This window comes from Orbicella faveolata, unplaced genomic scaffold (genome assembly GCF_042242905.1).
Source record: "Orbicella faveolata isolate gen_17 unplaced genomic scaffold, um_ofav_v1 contig_34, whole genome shotgun sequence".
NCBI classification, from domain to species: Eukaryota; Metazoa; Cnidaria; class Anthozoa; order Scleractinia; family Merulinidae; genus Orbicella; species Orbicella faveolata.
The window spans coordinates 4,602,501-4,623,709 of NW_028301563.1; the positions used below are offsets into that span (position 1 = coordinate 4,602,501).

At 38.2% G+C, this 21,209-nt stretch overlaps 2 protein-coding genes and 1 long non-coding RNA gene across 9 annotated transcripts in view; 2 read left to right on the forward strand and 1 right to left on the reverse strand.

Moving 5' to 3' along the window:
- The window catches only part of LOC149104359 (hydroxymethylglutaryl-CoA lyase, mitochondrial-like), a 26,509-nt gene extending 5,671 nt beyond the window's left edge, over positions 1-20,838 (forward strand). Inside the window, exons 1-10 of one of the 6 annotated variants that reach the window (XR_016201693.1) lie at positions 2,645-3,131; positions 4,803-4,874; positions 5,886-5,993; positions 6,495-6,590; positions 7,078-7,136; positions 7,588-7,677; positions 8,150-8,213; positions 8,775-8,847; positions 18,231-18,374; positions 18,774-18,845. Coding sequence is in view for 5 of the 6 variants with exons in the window: in XM_089272197.1 (XP_089128323.1) it covers positions 3,081-3,131; positions 4,803-4,874; positions 5,886-5,993; positions 6,495-6,590; positions 7,078-7,136; positions 7,588-7,677; positions 8,150-8,213; positions 8,775-8,847; positions 18,172-18,374; positions 18,774-18,983 (1,026 nt within the window). In the remaining variant the exon portion in view is untranslated. Of the gene's footprint in view, positions 1-2,640; positions 3,132-4,802; positions 4,875-5,885; positions 6,035-6,494; positions 6,591-7,077; positions 7,137-7,587; positions 7,678-8,149; positions 8,214-8,774; positions 8,848-8,958; positions 10,194-18,171; positions 18,640-18,773 lie in introns of those variants that run through there. The other 5 variants (XM_089272197.1, XM_089272199.1, XM_089272198.1 and 2 more) reach the window with 5 other exon arrangements.
- Positions 10,328-13,893, forward strand: LOC110051356 (uncharacterized). The gene is made up of 7 exons (XM_089272196.1): positions 10,328-10,792; positions 11,027-11,101; positions 11,321-11,392; positions 11,562-11,941; positions 12,232-12,621; positions 12,719-12,877; positions 13,101-13,893. The coding sequence occupies exons 1-7, from the start codon at positions 10,702-10,704 to the stop codon at positions 13,629-13,631; spliced, it is 1,698 nt and encodes a 565-aa protein (XP_089128322.1). The 5' UTR covers positions 10,328-10,701; the 3' UTR covers positions 13,632-13,893.
- Positions 11,388-17,763, reverse strand: LOC149104360 (uncharacterized). 2 transcript variants are annotated; one of them, XR_016201695.1, is made up of 4 exons: positions 17,391-17,761; positions 13,180-14,532; positions 12,698-12,865; positions 11,388-12,592 (listed from the first exon to the last, which is right to left on the reverse strand). It is a non-coding gene; the product is annotated as an uncharacterized LOC149104360 (long non-coding RNA). The 2 variants fall into 2 exon arrangements; XR_016201694.1 differs by having other exon boundaries at positions 12,698-14,532; positions 17,391-17,763.
- Positions 20,839-21,209: the final 371 nt, after the last annotated feature.

Genomic DNA, 21,209 nt, shown 5'->3' on the forward strand with positions numbered 1-21,209 from the left:
TTCGTTTCAAACGCTTCAGTAACAGGGAAATGAAAAATGTTCACGCTAAATAGAAAGCAGAGTATTCGAAAAAATTTTAGTAGGTTAATTATTTCAAACAGCTCTTGGCGAGTAGCGGAGGATTCCGTAATTGGGACCAGGGCAAAAAACGCTGTAAAACCTGAACCGTGCTCCATCTCAGGGCATGCTTTTAAAAGGTAGACCGCTGAATAAAAAGGTCAAAGTCTCAATCTGAAGTATAATATTCATTCATGAACTACCGACAAATCTACGCATTGTCTCATCTTTGGAGTTCCCGCAGGGGCATTTCACGAGCTATCAAAGTCGTCATAATTCAGCTGGGACCATTGTCTGGATCATGGCCACGAAGGAGGAACAAACTAACATTTTTAAAACGATTTTTTCCAATGGCTGGAAAATGCATAACTGTAAAGATTTCCTTTTTTCTTATCAGAATTGACTTAACTTCTGCTTCATAGCGACCTTGCTTGCAAGAAGCTGCCAGTTAGCAGACACAACACCCTAATTTACACACGCACAACAAAATTGGGGGCGTGGGGGTTGCGTCGGGGAGAATCAAACAAACGAAATTTAACCATTCAGCAAGTACATCCTAGGGGGGATAACCAGTTTCCGTGGGCTTACCAACCAGCAAGAAATCGGCGAAGTAACAGATATCTCAAGGAACAGATCCGTTGCGTGCCCCTATTTCGTCATTTATCAGTCGGCTCCCAAGCAGTCAAGCCATGCTCAAATTTTCATCGGTATATGAAGTTCTTTTTCCATTCAATTGCCCTATTTTGTCACGAGGCATGTTTACGCGGCTGAACTCCATTCTCATACAACTGATCGTGAGTCACCTATATACTAGTCCCATTTATCCAGATACCATACTCTAAATGAATCTCATACTTACTGAGTTTCTCAATACTTCTGTTGAGTCGAGAGAATCCCGTTTTCGTCAAGAACTGCAGTCACATCCCGTCTACTCCTTCACGTCGAATGAGGTGCGAGCAACTGATGAGAAGGGATTTGAAGTCTGGCCAAGCCCGGTACGAGCCCGGATCAATCAGTGCATGGCTTAAACAGGGTTAAAGTCCAGGTTGTTACCTAGGCGACGTACTCTCTGATAAGTACCGGAGGAAAGTTTTGGCCTGAACCAGAAACACGTATATGAAGAAATCTAGTTTGCTTTGCGTTTGTCAATAAAGACATGACTACTAGTTATATGTCCCTCCAGCTCCTTCGGTCATCGTACTTTGTTGGTCTTAGCCGTCGGTATTGTAATGCTCAGAAAGGCATACATTGTCAGTCACTACAATTTGATTACTTGTCACTTCTGGATCTGTCATGTCTATATCCGGACGGTTTTAAAACAAAATAAACAAACAGCTTTCTACTACTCAAAAACGAACAGAATGAGGAAATAGATAGACAGGTAATCATTAGCGATCGAAACTAATTCGAAATTCTGTTTCCTTTACCTTATTACATTGTAACAAGTACAGTCTGTCTCTGAAATACATCTTAGCCTGAATGTCTAATAAGGCTATTGTTGTTGCTCTTTAAATAGTTGGTGTCGTTTTGATGGTTTCGATCTTATGGAAACTCTTCCAAAGGGAAAAGGATCCGGGAAGCTGACTTAAAAGTTTTATTCCTTATTTTGACATATCAACATTAATAAAGACCCCAGAAAGTCGTCTTTATGTGCTCAAACTTAAAACTTCGCTGGCAAATCGCGAGACGAACCCAAAGAGCCTGCGCATTAGTGAAGGAGTTTAACCCGACGAGCGAAAATACACTAAATTATTATTAGTCTTCTCCGCTCTTCGTTCCATTCTTTATATAGTAGCTTTGGTTCTCCCTCTCACACCATATATAGAGATAAAGAAATACGAGAAACAGACTTTTGGCAACATAATCTTTCAGAAAAACCAAATACGGACTCTAAATCCAAAGAAAAACAACTACAACAACAACAACGATTTTGCTTTCCCTATTTCAATTCGAAAGGAGATTGTGAATCCCATGAAACAATTAAAACACCGTGTGAGTTCAAAGAGCAAATTACCTACCGGTTGCATAGTCAGTCACATCATCAAACAGCTGGTAAACCGCGCTTCAAGATTGAAAACTTACTTACTTAAACAGTAATCCACAACTCGTAGAGAAAATTTTAATTTTGAAACACGGTTTCAAGTTTGGCTATGTGAACTCAGCCTGCTACTTATTTCTTGCACTCTGTTGGTTAACAGCCATCTACGGCGCAGTTATGATTTTCCTACTTGATGACAGAACTAGTAACATTCCATCCATGTCTAAAACTATTTCTTTTTACTGGGGACACAATAAGAGGGCGTACACAACAGTTTATTTATGTGTCCAACCCAAAGCAGGCCATGGTTGAGCACAGGTGACAGTTCTACCCGATCATGGACCATTCGGCTCCTACCGATAATGACAGGTAACGATTATCACACAGGTTTTTTCTGTATCACACTGAGCTAAGTCTGAATGTATGCTCAGTAAAAACTGAGTACCATAAAATCCTGCTTTTAGTAGCAAGCAATCTTTCCCCCTCTACCCATGTCCGTTTCCCTCCCTATTCACCCCCCCCCCCGCCTGCCCTTATGCTCACACACATTACAATGCATGTCCCCGTACATACATGGCACATGAAACTTGTTTGTTTGTAGACCCATCCCCTTCAGTCATGAGACTTTCTTTCTTGTCCGAATTGACAAAGAAGTCTCTGACGCGAATGATCACTAATGCACTTTTATGCTCGTCAAGAGCCATATCCATGCAAATGTCATGAAAATCGATTACATAAAGTTTTTTTTTTTTTACATAAAGTTCTTTAAGAATCCAAAACTTCGTTTGACTCATTGTTTTAATCAAACATTTTGCGGTTTTAAATGCCAGTTTATAGCGGAAAAAAGGAAAAAAAAATGTGCTGGTTATCCCTGGGGAGAATCCCTGGGGAGAATCCCTGGGGAGAAGTACTTGCTATGATCGCAGGCTCGTGAGCATGTAATCATTGTCGTATTAGGCCGCACAAAACGTCGCAGACAAGTGAAATGTTCCCAGCGCGAATGATTCGAAGAAGCGTAAGGCAGTTGTCTAGTAAGGTAAGGCAGTTAAAGCAGGTTTTATGTTGCTTTTTAAGAAATGTAACATCGTTTAGTTTGCTCAATTAGTAACAAGTCACACGATGTACAGTTGTAGCGCTGTTCTGTCCTCTTGTACCGAACAACACGCTCCAGCTAACAAACTCTAGCTTAAACAATCAAAGAAATTGCGGAAGGTACATGTAGATCAGAAGGACACATCTAATTTTCTCTTCCTCTACAATGACCATTTTCAATTAATTCGCGTCTTGTAAGAATACAATGTGGAATGCAGACATATGCAAGATCAACTAAGCCCTCCCCCCCCCCCTCACATCTACATGTACATGTATACATGTATGCCAACCTCACCCCTCCTACACACAAATACATTCATCAGAAAACATCTTGATAATTCAGTTAGCAACCATGGGGCTTAGTGGAGACTTATGATCTCAATGTGAGTGAGTTTTAAAAACTTTGATCTCACACCTGCTTGCAATAATGAGAGTTTGTATTACGGACCAATTTCTAATGCCTGGTTGAGAATTCTGAGCAGCTACAGCCTTAACTGATACGAACTCGACCACAACTCAGACCAAAGCAAAGAAGGAGAAGCCACTTCTCACTTCTCTGGTGTTTTTAAAAATTTATGTGTAAGCATTTAAAATGAATTAATGCACACAGAATTTAGCAATACAACTGTACATAAAGAGTATGTTCTCTATAAAATGTTTAAGAAATGAATTATACATGTTCAAGCTCACACCCCTCAGGGGTTGATCCAGGGTTTTTCAAGGGGGGAGGGGGGTTAAGAATGGTCAGGGTAAAACCCAGACTGTGGACTGCTGACTGCAGACTACTGTGGACTGCATACTGCAAACTGCAGACTGTGGACCAGGAGTAAAATGCAGACTAAGGGTAAAATGCAGACTAGTGCAGACCACGAGTAAAATGCAGACTGCAGACTGTAGACTTTTTAACTGAATCATGTTACTATTTCCATCATTGAGAGCTAAGTGTAAACAGGCTAAATGGAGCATTATTCAGGCTAACCTAAGTGATGTTCAGGCTAACAAGAAGGGTATTTAGGCTAACCAGAGTGATATTCAGGCAAACTTGAGTGCAGACTTTTCACTATGATTAGCCTGAATAACCCTGTTTTAGAGTCAATAATGGAAATAACACAATATATATTTTTTTCTAAGTCTACATTCTGCCATCTGCATTTTGCCCCTGGCTGATCTGCAGTCTGCATTTTATCCCCGGTTTGCAGTATGCAGTCTGCAGTCTGCAGTCTACAATCTACAGTCTGCATTCTGCATTTTACAATGACCAGGTTGCACAATCAATGAGGCATGCGCTCAAAATGTTGCAATTTGGAAATTGGAACCTAACTGAAAAATACTAACAATGTCCTTAGTATAAATTATGTATAGTGGGTTACTTGACCAGATTGTTGGCCTTTTTTCTTACCATAATAATGTTTACAGTCTTTTTCAATCTTACTCTCCCCCTCCCCTAAATCATTCCCTGATGTGACCCTTAGAAGAACTCGGTAAAGCATTTACATGATGACTTAGGCCATCAGTGTTATGGTGATCTAATGTACACTGGAAATGGCCAGTTGTAGAGTTGTAGTGCATACAACTTCATGAAAAGTCTAAATTATGTTTCATGCTTCATTTTAAGCCTATCAGTCAGCTGGTAAAGAAAGTCAAAATTGTAGAAGTAGGCCCTAGAGACGGACTGCAGAATGAAAAGGTATGTGAAGCAGCTTGGAATGTTAATTTAGAAGATTTCAAATTTTTTGTGAAAAAGAAGAATTAACACTTAAAGGCATTTTACACCAGGTAACAGTTTTCACATAATGAAAACCCTGCCATATGATGCAATATCAGGTAGATTATTTTGAATCTTCATCCTTGGTTTTTGAACTTACAATGCAAGTACAGTCATTTCTCTCGTAAGTGACTACCCTTGGTGCAAGACAAAGTGGTTGCTTATGGGAGTTGACTGCTTACATTAGACAAATAGAAACTAAGTTGTTTGAATGAATGATTTTTTTTCACATGCAACAGTTTTCAGGAAAAGTACAATAGAGTGTACTTGTCAATGTGTCTCTTGGTAATTAAAATCACCTGATCGAAATCTAAGCCAAACGAAACCCAGGAAAACAGAGTCAAACATGGGTCTCATATACGTGAAATCTAGACTGTATTATTATTACTCAAAAAAACTTTTGTCACTTCTGAGTGAAGATTTTCTAACAATCATACGTAATCATCTTGGGTGGTTGCTTACCGGAAACAGAAAACAAAAGAATACGTCAAACTTCTGGCCTAAAAACTGGTCATGGTCGCTTAAGGAATTTGAGTAGTGGTTGCTTACGAGAGAGCTCTTGGAACAGTATTTGACTGAGAAACAAAACAGTTATTTACCAAGTGGTCACTTACGGGAGGTGGTCACTTATGAGATGCGGTCACTATGAGAGAGCTGACTGTATTTAAATTCAACTGTAATGCCATTGATTTTGATTGATAGTTAGATTCAGTACATAAACTAATGCTGTTTTGGTTTGTGTTTATTACATTTATTTACACAATCATGGAAATGTCTGGAAAATATTCTGGGATGACAATAGCAAGGCCAAGTCTGCCAGGTTCAGCAAAGATTGATTTGGCAGATCAAATATTCCAGTCCTTTCAGGTATGAAGGGAAGGACAAGTGACTGTGGTTATTGTTCATAACTGCATGATTCTCTTTTGTTTGTAGGCAGTTGTATCAACTGAGACTAAGATCAAGTTAATTGATATGCTATCAGAGACTGGCCTTTCATCGATTGAAGCAACCAGTTTTGTATCTCCCAAATGGGTTCCACAGGTATTCAGAATGATAGTGATCGAGATGCAGCCATAATAGTGGTAATAATTATGTCTACACCCCTCACCCTCTCTTGCAACTTCTTATCGCTTGCTGCCACTTCTCATTTCTCACTTTTCACCCCTTACCCATCACTGAGCATCTCTCACCCATAACTTCTCAGCCCTTAGCCCTAAGGTCCCCACAACACCCAACACCCCTTACCCCTCATCTCCCACCCCTCACCCCTCACCCCTTCACCCCTTATCTCTCACCGCTCACCCCTCATCTCTCACCCTTCATCTCTTATCCCTCACCCCTCATCTCTCACCCCTCACCCCTTACTGAGCATCTCTCAGCCCTCAGCCCTCACCCCTCATCTCTCACTGAGCATCTCTCTCCCATCACCCCTCACCCCTCACACCTCACCCCTCACCTCTCACCCTCATTCAAATAAAATTGTTAGGTGTGAACTTTAAGAAGTTTCTTTGTTTACGTCGATATTAATGTGCTGTGTTATAGATGGCAGACCATGAGCAAGTCATAAGAGGAATAAACAAGATCCCGGGCATTTCCTACCCTGTGCTCACTCCAAACCTCAAAGGTTTTCAAGCAGCAGTCAGTAGCTACATGAATACTATTATTAAACTTAGTTTAAATAATGCAATAAAGAACTCAAAGTCAACCACCTTTTACTATGATCTACATTCCTACATTAATTTTGTACATGTGTAGACCTTAAAATTGAAGTCAAAATGTTCAAAACTGAAATAGAGCCAGTGTTTTGAATGTTTTTTTTCCATAATAGACCATGGAAATATTTTAAATAGTACTGAGTGTTTACTTAAATTTCAAGTGACATATAGAAACTTTTTTATTGTGTTGGCAAATGACAACACAAACATCTTCTGAAGATTTGGAAAGTCCCACTATCTTGTCAGCTGTAATACGGCATCAACTCTGATTGCAGTGGCATACATGTACCTTTACAACATCAGACAATTTACATGACCAGATGGGAGTCTGTTACCAGATTTCACCACTCTTCATTTTTGTAGATAAATACATTGTGCAGACAGTAGTTTGTGATACTTTGTCTCTTTAGCTGGACTGTGGTGTGAAGGAGGTAGCCATCTTTGGTGCCGCTTCAGAGTCCTTCAGTAGGTGAGAAAATGTGGTCAAGGAGTTTTCATTGCGCTGTTCCATGACATATCCATAATCCTCAGAGAGGATTCCTTGGTTTAAGCACCATGCATGCACAACCCTACCAGAAATTTTCACTGAAAACTTTCATCCAGAAATTTTGGCTTGTGGCTCTTGTTTTGTAAATTTTTGAACTTGTGTTGGCAGATGCCTGTTGTGTTTTGTGACCATACAATACATGTACATGTACATTGTAAGAGTCTCTACAAATTTTTTTAATACTCTACATCAGTTAAAAATCTTTACTTAAAAGATTAATGCAGGTGTATACATTGAAATATTTTAATTTGTGACTGTTTTGTGTGTCAAATATCAAACAATCTACCTGGTCTTTCAACTGGGATTTTATTTGTTTGAATGAGTCATAACACATGCTAATGTTATTCTTACATGTAATACCTTTTATGTTTAGAAAGAATATTAACTGCTCCATATCAGAAAGCCTACAAAGGTTTGAAACTGTTTGCGAGGCTACAAGGAAAAGCAATTTCCCTGTAAGAGGGTGAGGTTTTCAATGTAATTTAATGATTGTTCTTATATGTGTACAGCGAATGTTTCATAACAATATTGTTTGTTAAATGTTTACCTCTGAATTAAAATGAATTAGAATACCATTTGAAGTGAGACATCTTACATGTATGTTCTCTTTTTATGTCATATTTTTAGCTTGAACTGCCATTCATCTCCTGCTCTCAGCTTTGTAGCCAGTTATGCTGATAGCAGGAGATCACTGACATTCCAGGCTTGTCATATTTTGTGGTTTGATTTTATACTGCTCAGTGGTTTCATTGGGAGACAGTTGTTTTGTTGGTTCTTGGAAATTTTATCAGCTCTAAAATTTGCAGTGATACAGTGTGATAATATAATTACTTGTCTTAGTTTGTGTTTGGCAAAATATTTATGAAAAAATTGCTGAGATTACCTACTGAGTTTTCCATTAGTTCACGAATCCTTGTGGTTTATTTTATTTGTAGATATGTTTCCTGTGTTGTTGGTTGTCCTTATGAGGGATTTATTGCTCCTACTGCTGTGGCAATGGTAAGATTTAAAATCGTTAATGGGCATCTAGCTAAGCCATACTTATGTTTTAGTCATTGATTAATTATCTGTTGTGAGTATGATTATCTTTCATGTTTGGTAATCTTGGCAATCAGTTAAATACATGCCGTCACCTCTCCTGATCGTCCTATTAGCCACAGAAGGAAACTTCAAGCGTACTTTTTTTGGTTTATTCGGCCAGTTCTTTCAGAAACTCCAGTATGTTGTAATACCCCAAGGCAAGTGAAGTATTGATACTCCAGCTGTTACTCCCAAACTTGCAAATATCCATTTATACACCTGAGTGGAGACTCTGAGGCACTGTGAGAGTAACGTACCTTGTTCTCCCCCTCCCCCCCCCCCCCGCCCTCGCCACCCAAAAAAAAGGAAAAAAAAAATTAAAATCGGCGTTGTCCCTACCGTCGCCGTCACAGTGCAGTTGTTCAAACTCCCATTCATGTTACTATGATCCCAGTCGCTGCATTCTCTGTACTACAACCCTGTGCCATCCTGAAAAAGAACTGCAACTTTAATAATTATTACCTTCTCTTGCTCGTGCAGGTAACAAAGAGTTTGTTTGACATGGGATGTTATGAAGTGTCTCTTGGTGACACCATTGGTGTTGGAACTCCAGGTTAGATGTCTTTAGTTATCACGTCTCTCTTAATTATGCTGAATTCTTGTCCCAATCAAAAGAGATCTGAAATTCTAGTTAAAAAAATTATACACTGATGGCTTTATACAGTTACAATCACCACATCATGGAACCATCAGAGCGGACTTAAAACGCATTCGGGTAGAGCTATGCTGTAAGTAGAACATGAAGAACATTATGTTTGTGGCAACATTGGAATTAGAAATGTACTCATGGGTGCTGGAGGTTTCTTCTCGGGTGCGTGTGCTAAGATCGGCCAAAGGCTGAACATTGTCCACAACCCCTGGGAGAACTCCCATGTGAAAAGGTCGGGATACTTTTCGTCTTGCTTAGGAGTGTAAATCACGGATTTTGGTCTCACTTGGGGTGTTCAAGAGGAAACGCCACAAACTAAAAAACACTGTCATGTCCAATTAAAGTGGTATCTTTTAGGGGTCAAATAAAGCTCGAGACACACCTAGATTGCTCTCCTCTGGGGTTTAATTCAAAATTTCCGGCGAGCGTCTCCGACCTGTTCACATGGGAAATCCCCCGCCCCTGGGGCCGTAACCGCAAACTATGGAAGAAAATCGTCATGCTCTCAGGGTTATAGCGAGTTTCGCCCATAACGAGTTTCGCCCACATCGTTTCGCCCAGAACGTGAATGGTTTCGCCCAGAAGTAAAACGTCTACAATCTAACTCAAAAAACGTCAACCTAAACGTGCGTATGCACAGAATGAAGGTTTTGAAACGAACACGTTATCACTTTCACTGTTGAAACGAACAAGTTATCACTTTCACTGTTGAAACGTACACGAAAGATAAGTTACGAATACGGATTCGCGAGTACTAAAGAGAGGAATCGAGAGTTTTTAAAGATTGTATTTCTGACATAGGTAATGGCAACATATATTTTGAAATGAGATTAAAACTAGTATAGTTCATGAGTGCGCGCGCGTGGAATAACTTACTCCGACAAAGCGTGCGGTATGGAAAAGGAAATTAAAGGCAATTACCGTCTTGCAAAAAAATCTCACCTTTTCACTAGTCAGTAGAATTTGAAAAGAAAACTGAAGTTTACTCTTGCAAAAAAAATCTCACCTTTTCACTAGTCAATAGAATTTGAAAAGAAAACTGAAGTTTTCACTCTATTGTTTCCAAAGTGAAGTCAAATGTAATTTGAATACGAATAGCAATTGTGTTTTTTATGAATAGACGCGCGGTCCTAATTACAATTTGTTAACAAGTTCTATAAGATGTTGTTAGCCTTTTCTCAGTAAACATGCCGACCAACATGTCAATAAAAAAAATACGCCCCTTTTCCAGTATAAAAGGGGTTAATACCGATCATGAGAGTCATTCGATCATAGATCACCACACAAACCCGCCATACAAAATTTCTCGTCTCTCTCGTCCAAAAAAATGTCTTCCAACGACCATTGCCTAACTTGCAAACAACCTGTGCGACCCAGACAAGAAGGTCTTCAATGTGATGGTTGTCACAAGTGGAACCACAGAACCTGCAATACTGGTATGTAATTGATACCACTTGTTTACGTATGTGTTTTTATGGGACCTGGGCCGGGTTGTTCAAAGTAATTTGTTGATGTTTAACATCTAAGTAATTTGTTTATGTTTATGTTAACATTTGATCACGATTTTAATTTTCCTGCAATACAAGGGCTAAGTCAATTTTTTTTGTACCACTTATAGGGATATCAAGACAAGCATACCGTGCAGCTGTTCAAACCGGGACAGAAGTAGACTAGTATTGTAAATCCTGTGCTGCAGAGTGGAGTTACATATCTGGAGAGCCTGTTGCTGCAAGCTCTAGACTGGAAAACTTTGACTCAATGTCTGCTATCTACCCACCATCAATTGAGGTATCATGGGGACCACATCTTGGGAAGTTCTTGCAACAACAATTCGAGGGCAGCACTGTTGGCAAGTAAAATTTTATTTCATATACACGTATTGTAGGCCTATCAAGACATAAAATTTTGAAAAGAAATTAAAATAGTAGGAATATTTCTTTTTGTGACAATTCAGCTACAGTTCATAAATTCAAGTTTGTTCCTTTTCTGGAATACATGTATAACAGTTTAGATTTTATGGTTGTTTTCCCAGAGACAAGTTAAATGAAAAGTTATTGACCTCTCTGTGTTACTTTAATTTCAGATGGGACAATAGACCAACCTGAGTACCCAACAGAGGTCCCCACTCCACAAGTCGAAGAAAGGAGCACTTTTGGAAGTAAAATTTTATTTCGTAGACATTTATTGTAGGCCTATCAAGGCATAAAATTTTGAAAAGAAATTAAAATAGTAGAAATATTTCTTTTTGTGACAATTCAGCAACAGTTCATAAATTCAAGTTTGTAATGCAGACAGTCCCCGTTCACAATTTTGAAAGGAATTTAAGATGGTAGAAAAATGAAAAGTTGTTGACTTCTCTGTGTTACTTTAATTTCAGATGGGACAATAGACCAACCTGAGTACCCAACAGAGGTCCCCACTCTGCAAGTTGAAGAAAGGAGCACTTTTGGTAAGTAAAATTTTATTTTGTAGACATGTATTGTAGGCCTATCAAGACATAAAATTTTGAAAAGAAATTAAAATAGTAGAAATATTTCTTTTTGTGACAATTCTGAAAGGAATTTAAAATGGTAGAAAAATGAAAAGTTGTTGACTTCTCTGTGTTACTTTAATTTCAGATGGCACAATAGACCATTTTGAAGACTCGATCCAGGACCCCACTATCCATGAGTGTCCAGTTGGTGAATTCTCAGTAACTTACAAGATAGTGGAACAGGGCTCAAAGCGGGGCAAAGTAAAATTGATAGACAGCAATGGATACACATACAATATCAAGTCCCGAGGGGTGAACGTCGTTTACTGGCAGTGTTCGGTGAGGCCCAAAGTAAATCCCTGCAAGGCATTGGTGATAGAACGCGACAGTAGTTTCCAATCCAACAACACCAGTCACAACCACCAGTCAGCTGCCGGGGCAGCCACTGCTGCAGAGATCATGGTTGCGGTAAAGGCAGAGGCAATGAAAGATTTGTTCAAACCTGCACCAGCTATTGCTAATGAGGTAATTTAAATTAAATATTTTGACAGTTCTTCTTTAATTTTTGTGGCACATTATGCTATATGTTTTGGTCAATATTTGGCCAATTTATTTATTTGCATTTTGAAAGCATAAGTTTATTTGTGTTTCCCGGAAAATTTTCCAAGTCTCCCGATTCTCGACAAAATCTTCAGATTCACGGAAGAATTTTGTTTTTCTCCCAAAACAGACCTTCTTAGAGTTGACACCCCCTGTTTAACTGAATTTGATTTGACATCCGCTTATAGAATTTTGTCCCCTTTTCATTTTTATAGGTTCTCCTTGAGAAACTTGACGGACCATGTCCAAGCCTTTCAAAACCAAAGTTATTGGCGCAAGCTGCAAACCGGCTTAGACAAAACACCAGGCCCAAAGACCCAGTAGACCTGGATTTCAGTTTGGAAGAAGATCACATTCCTGATGGCTTCTTTCAAGCAGATGTGACTGTCAACAGTAGACGCCATCTTGTCTTCGCCACCGAAAACCAACTTCAGTTCCTCAGCAAAGCCAAGACCTGGTTTATAGATGGTACCTTCAAGTTGTGCCGCCACCCTTTCACCCAACTCTGGACCATCAATGCGTATGCTAGATGCGAGGACCACGTGAAACAGGTCCCATTGGTCTTTGTCTTGATGTCTGGCAAGAAGAAAAAGGATTATCGAAAGGTAAATATGCATTGATAGTCAGAGTATGGATGACTAAGAACTTTTCCAACCAGGCTAATAGAACATTCACTCACACCTATGTCTTATCCTCTTTCAGGTCATGAAGACTATTCTGGACCTTCTGCCACAGAACCCAAAGGTTAACCAGGTCATGATTGACTTTGAAAAAGCAATGTGGAATTGCCTCCGTGAAGTCCTTCCAGACGTGACGGTGAAAGGCTGTGTATTCCATTGGACACAAGCTCTGTGGAGAAAGGTCAGTAACAGAAGCTATATCTTGCCACACAAACAAAAAAATAGAATTATGAAAAAATAAATAATACAAATCAATACACAAGATAATAATGAATATACAAAACTGCAATATAATATCAAATTGGTAGTTGTCTTTGACGGATAAAGCTGAAGCTGGGAGGAGTGTCCAATCTTTTTAAGCATTTGCTTACCATTTTTTTAACATTTTTTTTTTTACATTACAGATTCAAGACCTTGGGCTTCAAACAGCATACCAATCGGATGATGGCACCTTCAAGTATCTCCGTAGAATAATGGCCTTACCATTCCTGCCTCCAAGTGAAATACCAGCAATGTTTAACTGTCTTCAGCTGCAAGCCACCACTGAACCCCTCCAGAAGTTTGTGGAGTATGTCGATAGCACCTGGATACAAAGCACTACCTGGCCTCCCTCCAGCTGGAGTGTGTACAAGCAGCAGATCCGCACCAATAACGACGTGGAAGGATGGCATAATGGCCTTAATAGACGTGCCTCAGGAAGAGCCCAGATGCCTCTTTACATGCTGATCCACCTGCTGCACAAGGAAGCCTGCCTTGTGGCCCTTCAGATTCGATTAGTTTCTGAAAGAAAACTAACAAAACTACAAAAGAAAAAGTACCGCTCCGTCCAAGCGAAAATATTAAGCTACTGGGAACAGTACGCCTGCCACCAAAAGTCAGCAGTGCAGCTTCTCAAGGCTTGTTCCCATGTCAATGGGCCAATAGTTCGAAATTAAATAGGAAAGGGGGGATTTATGTCGGTTAAGAGAATAGAGATGTAGGAAAAAAGCATGAGCTAAGTTGTTGAGAATTTGAATGTAGGAAAAGGAATTACTAGTAAGTTAAGTTATCGATAATTCAAATGCAGGATAAGGACGGTTCAGAAGGAAGGAGCTCTCGTTCATTTCGTTATAAGCTTACATTGCGCTAAAAGTAAAAGTACTTGTAAAAGAGTGAATTATCCTAAATAAAAAAGGGATTATATTTTGTTATATCAAACATTCAACTTATTTGTTATGCAGTCTGAATGTTTTTGTTTTCAAGAGATTTTGCCTTTGCTAGCGCTTGCAAGGAGAATATAAAATCGTTCATGTTCGTAACAAAGCTTAGCAGCCTGGCTTTTCCAAGAAAAAACGGCCAGAGGCCTGGGAGTTTTCCCATGTATGAACAGAAAACAAAATTCGTCTCGAGTTTATGTCTGGGCGAAACCATTCTCGTTCTGGGCGAATTCTGAATAATATCTGAGTCTCGGTCTGGGCGAATCGAGTTTATGTCTGGGCGAAACCATTCTCGTTCTGGGCGAAGCTATGGCAAGCCGTTTGTAGCAAAATTAAATCCTTGCAATATATGTTTAATCCTTTAAATAACGGTTTTATTTAAAGATAGAAAAAGGCATTCAATCCAATGTAAATAAAACTTTTGGTTCAATTCAATCTTTAAATTTTCACGATTCAATCCAATACCTAGAATATTGATTCAATCCAATACCTAAAATATTGATTCAATCCAATACCTAAAATATTGATTCAATCCAATACCTAAAATATTGATTCAATCCAATACCTAAAATATTGATTCAATCCAATACCTGGAATATTGATTCAATCCAATACCTCGAATATTGATGCAATCCAATACCTGAAATATTGATGCAATCCAATACCTCAAATATTGATTCAATCCAATGCCTCAAATATTGATGCAATCTTCCTGGGCCGAGCGCGGCCAACAGGAACGAGAGTAACTGAGCACCAGAGAGCACTGAAAACATGGCGGGCGAAGGAGAACTAGATTTAGAAGTTGAGTTTCCTAAGTTTCTTGCAGACATCTTGGATAAAACGGAAATAATTTTTGAGAATTTTGACTCAGAAGTTGGAATCATGGAAGACCATTTCTTAAAATTCCTGTTGAGGTGCTCGAGGAACTTTAGGACTAGGATTCATCTGGACAACGATAACAAAGATGATTGGAGTTTGGAGATGGACAATTCACAGAAGATTGACAGAGTATGGCTGAGAAGATATGAGGGGTTTCAACAGCTTACCTGATAAGGAACCGAAATCATTCAAGAGTATGGATATAATTTCATTGCAGGTTTCTTTAAGTCCATTGGGTTACGGGTTCAACGGAGAAGAATAAGAGAAAGGTTAGCAAAATTAGATCCCCAAAATACTGTCTTGAGATGGGGTGCGTAAATTCGCTTTGGCATCTGGATGGACATCACTCTCTGATCCGATGGAAAATACTAATTCGGCTGTATAGACGGATTTTCTCGGAGAATAATGTTTTGAAATGTAGTGCCAACAATAAAGCAGAAACAGTTCTTGAATTGTTTCTGGATGCCGTTAAGAGAGACGGAGAATTTTGGCCTTCGAGAGTACGAGTAGATCATAGTGTTGAAAACGTTGGTGTGTGCGATACAATGGAGCAGGTTAGAAGAGAGGAGAGGGGCAGCTTCACTGCAGGGCCATCAACACAACCAACGAATTGAAAGATTGTGGGGGGATGTTTCCGTTGTGCTTCCCACTTGTACTTTTACACTTTTTGTAGTATGGAATTGTCAGGCATCCTGGACACTGATAATTCAGTGCATCTTTCCACCTTACACTTAGTTTTTCAACCAAGGATAAACCTTGCTTTTTGCCAGTTCACTGAAGCTTTTAACCACCAAAATGTAAGAACAGAAAAAAAACTGGTTGCCATACCAAATGTGGCTTAATCATATGATGCAGCCTGAAAACCCCCTTTCAAATGGAAAGTCATATGATTTTGAATACTATGGTGATGATCCTGATGGTCCAACTCCATTGGACAGTGATAACAATGTTCTAGTTGAAGAAATTGACCTGGGACAACATGATTCAGTGCAGTCATTTGTATTGGAAAGGCTAGATCCCTTAAGATAATCAAGTCAAATGGGAGTAGACATCTTCCAAGAGGCTCTAGAACTAGTGACAGTTAAACTTGGGCAACTGACAATTGCATAATACTACATGTGTGTGGGCTGGGTAAAGGAGATTATGGCCCTTAAAGTATTTTTGCAACTCAATTTACAACAGAAAATCTCACCCTGTATCAAGTAAATTATTTTCTCATCTTCCTTTTCATTGATATACAAAACTCAGAAACTGCTTGAATTACAGAATGCCTAACCGTTCTAGCAACACAACTAAACTGAAGAGAAATCAGGGCATTTGATAACTGCCATGTGCACTACTCTGCCTTGTAGATTTTTCAGGTGCTTATCAAAACAGATGTTAAAATGATAAGTTAATAATGATGGTGAATTTTAAGCTTGGTAATGAAATGTGAAGGTGAATTAATCAACATGACACGAGCGTGGGACAAAGAAAAATTCTGAGTCCCCGACAGGAATCGAACCCATGACCTCCCAAACACCGGGCAGGCGCTCTATCCACTGAGCTATGAGAACTCATGGAGAGCAAGGTCATTTAACTGAGTTAAAATGTTGCAAGGTTAATTTGTTATCTTATTTTCAAAAGTACCCAGGACACAAGACTAACCTCTTGGTACACTGGCGTAATGGCTACTAACAGGACTCATGTCACTAGCCAAAACTAACTTTGCACCAGCCAGCCTTTTTCATACACAGCTTCACTGACTTTTTTATAAGAGTGGTCAATCTTGGACATTTCTTGTTGCATCTAAAGTGTTAATAATAATCACTAAGAAAATTTCACTCCCACAAACACGAATCCTGCTTTTCTTGAATATGCTTATGTTCAATCTCTGATGTACTTTTATCAGTGTTACCATTTTCTTTTATCTCCCTTTAATAGTTAAATATTTATCATATGCTTATTAAGGCAATTATTTCCATGAAATCCACTCATAGTTTCCCTGTTTTCATTAGTTTCTATTCTCTTCAGTTTTACTTTGTCAGGATAATTCTCAATTTTGTTTTCATCCAGTAGACCAATACTCCATTCCATCATGATTGTCACAATGGCTAGTGAAAGTGCAAAATCTACTATTCAAAACTGAAATGTTTGGCTAGTTGGCAGTAGTGTTAGCCTTGAGCCCTGGGTACCCGATAATATTCACAACAAATTGGTGCCATGTTTGTCATAGAATATCAAGAAAAACATCGTTTTTAGGAAAGAAGTACCACATGTGGGTTAAATAATGCAAAACATGAGACAACAACATTGAAAAACTTAAAACACATTCCAATGTTCAATGATTGCTGTCTTGTGAAATGTAAAGGTTCTTATTTCAAAAATAACTTAAAGCCAGGTTTACACAAGCAGTTTTTGTGAGAAACATGTTTGAATGTGCACACGGCACAGCAAAAGTTTTGTTTACATTTCAAAGTTTGGTGTGCCAGTAATGATTGGACAGCAGAAATATGCACAATACCAAAGACCAATGTGGTAGCAAAATTTGGCACAGTTTATGTTATTTGCCACAAAAAGCTAGCACACACAGTTTTTAATAAAGAAATATGTTTGTCACATAAAAAGTGGTTAACTTACATCTACAAAAGCGGCAGTAATGGAATCTAAATTTTCCGTGTCCCTTGTGTCTCGGTTGTAGCAATGTCTAATTTACCTAAGCAGACTAATGGTTTGATCAAGAACTTCGGCGTGCACTTCTGCAACTTCTGAGTCAAAATTCTCAAAAATTATTTCCGTTTTATCCAAGATATCTGCAAGAAACTTAGGAAACTCAACTTCTAAATCTAGTTCTCCTTCGCCCGCCATGTTTTCAGTGCTCTCTAGTGCTCAGTTACTCTCGTTCCTTTTGGCCGCGCTTGGCCCAGGAAGATTGCATCAATATTTGAGGCATTGGATTGAATCAATATTTCAGGTATTGGATTGCATCAATATTCCAGGTATTGGATTGAATCAATATTCCAGGTATTGGATTGAATCAATATTTTAGGTATTGGATTGAATCAATATTTTAGGTATTGGATTGAATCAATATTTTAGGTATTGGATTGAATCAATATTCTAGGTATTGGATTGAATCGTGAAAATTAAAAGATTGAATTGAACCAAAAATTTTATTTACCATTGGATTGAATGCCTTTTTCTATCTTTAAATAAAACCGTTATTTAAAGGATTAAACATATGTTGTAAGGATTAAATTTTGCTACAAACGGCTTGCCATACGAAGCGCCTCATGGGCGAAACTCGTTATGGGCGAAACCCGCGGTTACCATGGGATCGAACGGAAACACCAAAATGGCGGGCAAAGATCGTAGTGAATGTTGTTAGGATTCGATATCAAAGCTCTCTGTTATTTTATAGCCTTGCTCTACGTTGGAAAGCAGTCACAAATTGTTTACAGATGTCCGTTGTTATTCCAGTTGAGTCAAATCCCAGTAAAGGTGGAAAAGTATGAAGTTTCGTCGGCAAAACAGTGTGGCAATCAAACTATTTGCCCGCATGTGGCGGTTTCTCTTACACTCGTCAGGTTTACAGAAAGCTTATGGTCCCTGCAGCTTTCCAAGGTAAACTGATTTTCTTGCATAATTTGTGAAGGTTCTTGAAATACTGGAAACGTTCTGGCCGGTTAAATTGATCGTGGAAGATTACAGAAGATGCAGATGCTTTTTAACACACTGTTAAGTCTTGTTGATTTTGTGAATGCAAATGTTCATTTCCCAAAGGAGTTATGAAAGCAACTGTATTCAACACAACAATATACGAACAATTTCGCGTTGGGAAAATCATTCATTGTAAAAGTACAATAAGTGCAATAAATGTGAGCTCTCTCGTGTAGTTTATATATACTTCATATAGCTAGTGTATAGCTTGTCTAGGATCAAGTGGACATACATGTATGTATTATACAACAACTAAAACACAAGATATCAAAAAGCAACATCCTTCACCTTTTTGATTTTCAGGTTGATGGTGGTGCTCTTGAGGTTATGTTAGATGTGCATATTACATTATCAAGACCTTTTGTTTGCCACTTATTACTTGAGTTGCAAAAGACTGATGTTATTTTCATTAGGGTGGTTGAAGTTCTCTTTAATTGGGCAGTATTTCAAAGGTTTTTTTATAATTTGGCATTTCGTTACGCAAATAGAGGTTATTTAGAACAGCAGATATAATTCACAGCTAGGTTACGGAAAATTACTTTTAACCACTTCCAGAAATTTGTACATAAGGCTTACCATAATTTGAAAAACACATGATTCATGGATAAAATTAATTGAAAAAAATACTTTCAGGAAGAAATTAATGTAATTGAAATTTGAAATTCATTTCAAGAATATTTTGTGCTTTTCCGGTCACGAATCTGTTTACATTTCATGAAAATTTACTGAAGAATGTAAACATTTACTAGACTCCAATTTAAGTAGCTGAGAAGTGTTTCAAACAGGATTTTTGAAAGATATATCTTAAATTTAAGTAAGTTTTGTGATAAATTGCAACATAATGGAAACTCATTTCCAGCCAGATTTTGTCCTCCTTTTGCATCTGGATGTGCCTGGTTTTTGGTGGTAAATTTTAATGTACAACTGTAGCAGGTTTAAATAAAACTATGAGTTATTTATACATTTTCCTATGTAAATACAGTGATTTCACTTAGGTTTAGGATTTGAAGAGCAGGTATCAAAGTTCAATATAAAATGAGTAATGAAGAGTTTTCAATAGTTAGCTATATTTTCACCACCTGTGACTAAGAAAGCTTTTGGCTAGGTTAATATTAAAGTGCTACATGTACATGAGTGATGGATAATTTTTAGATTGGCTGCTATCTTTTTACTATCTCTGGCTTTTGGGTAGGTTATCACAGTGCGATATGAGTGATGGGTAGTTTTAAGATAGGCTATCTTTTTACTAACTACTGCAGAGGTAGGTTTCAGATAGGATAGTGTTTTATTGTTCAATATAAGGACTAGTCTTCAGATAGCCTAGTTTTTGGCTTACTACAGTAGTGGTGGCTTTTGGATAGACAAGTTAGTGGATAGCTATGCCATCTAAGTATCTGTTGAATATCTATACAGGAAGCTAGTTTTAGCTAGTCTATCTATTTCCTAACTATCTGATGGATAGATATTAGTTAACTTTAAGCCATGCCAAAGATAGCTATCCTCTATCTACAAAACCTCTTGGATAGAAAAAAAGATAGAGATTTTCATCCGTCAACCAGGAATGAGATAGTTGTAAGTAGCATGAAGTTAGTAATAAACTAGTAATAAGATATGATCGTTTTTGGGAGGGCTTCTTTAACTGAGGACAGCAAACTATTGCCAGCTACCAGGAAACATCTCCAAGATGAGTGTGCCAAATTAAAAAAGAAAGAATAGAATTGCTTGTAGCATTAGCTACAATACTTGCATCCATATCTGTCAGGTGTTTATAAAAACAATTTTACCCACACCCTTCTCCTTTGAGCATGGTTAAACTGGTTGCGTAACTGAAGTGTGAATGAACTGGTAGCCCACTCAAAAAGTTAGATTGAAGATGTAAAAACATGTTGGGCAAAGTTAAAGTCCATGGCCGCTGTTATATGACAACAGGTTTTTGGAGGACACTGTATACATGTATGTAGAGTACATTGACCCACTTAAACGTATCAACTGCAAATTTAAATGTACATGTAAATTGCAGTCTTTAATTGTCATCCCTGTAATGTACTGTAGTGTTCCTGAACGCTCTTTTTGTTTGATAACAGTGAGGTGCCTTGTTTCCATGTCAAACAGAAATTGTTAGAAATTTTTCCTTCACACAATGTGAGCTAATTCTGACAGAGAAAGTAGAGTCTGCATTTATGCCTACAGTTGTGCAGTTTGAGTAATCTTACTTTTTTGGTCAATTCTGAACTTTCCTATCCTCTTAGGTACTGTTTGATATTGTTTTTTTAGACTTACAGCTACTGTAATTTTGAAGTGCATAGATCATTGTAATACAATGTGTGATGTTTACAGTTACTTATATTAATAGACTGCTGTGAAGAAACTTGTTCTTCATAACTCTCTCAGTATAATCTGAGTGTATGGAATCTGTTAAGAATTATGCTATATTTGTGTAAAATTTTTAATTGAATATTGTTATCAAGAAAAAATATTTTGATTAGACATTGTTCAGGCAGGCAGCAAGATCTAAACCCTGTCTTCAATGTTATGATTTAATGTGGCTACATTGGATGTAACACTGGCTTTGCAGGGGATCAGAAATTCTGAATCTTCTCCTGTGTTCTTTGGGGGATCAGAAATTCTGAACCCTTTCTAGAGTTCTTTAGGGGATCAGAAATTCTGAACCCTTTCTAGTGTTCTTTGGGGGATCAGAAATTCTGAACCCTTTTTAGTGTTCTTCGGGGGATCAGAAAT

Excerpts from the sequence above, each read along its gene's own strand:
- LOC110051356 (XM_089272196.1), top strand. The coding sequence starts at position 10,702 with ATGTCTGCTATCTACCCACCATCAATTGAGGTATCATGGGGACCACAT. Across the intron at positions 10,793-11,026 it reads ATTCGAGGGCAGCACTGTTG|ATGGGACAATAGACCAACCT; the intron begins GCAAGTAAAATT and ends CTTTAATTTCAG. Across the intron at positions 12,622-12,718 it reads AGAAAAAGGATTATCGAAAG|GTCATGAAGACTATTCTGGA; the intron begins GTAAATATGCAT and ends ATCCTCTTTCAG.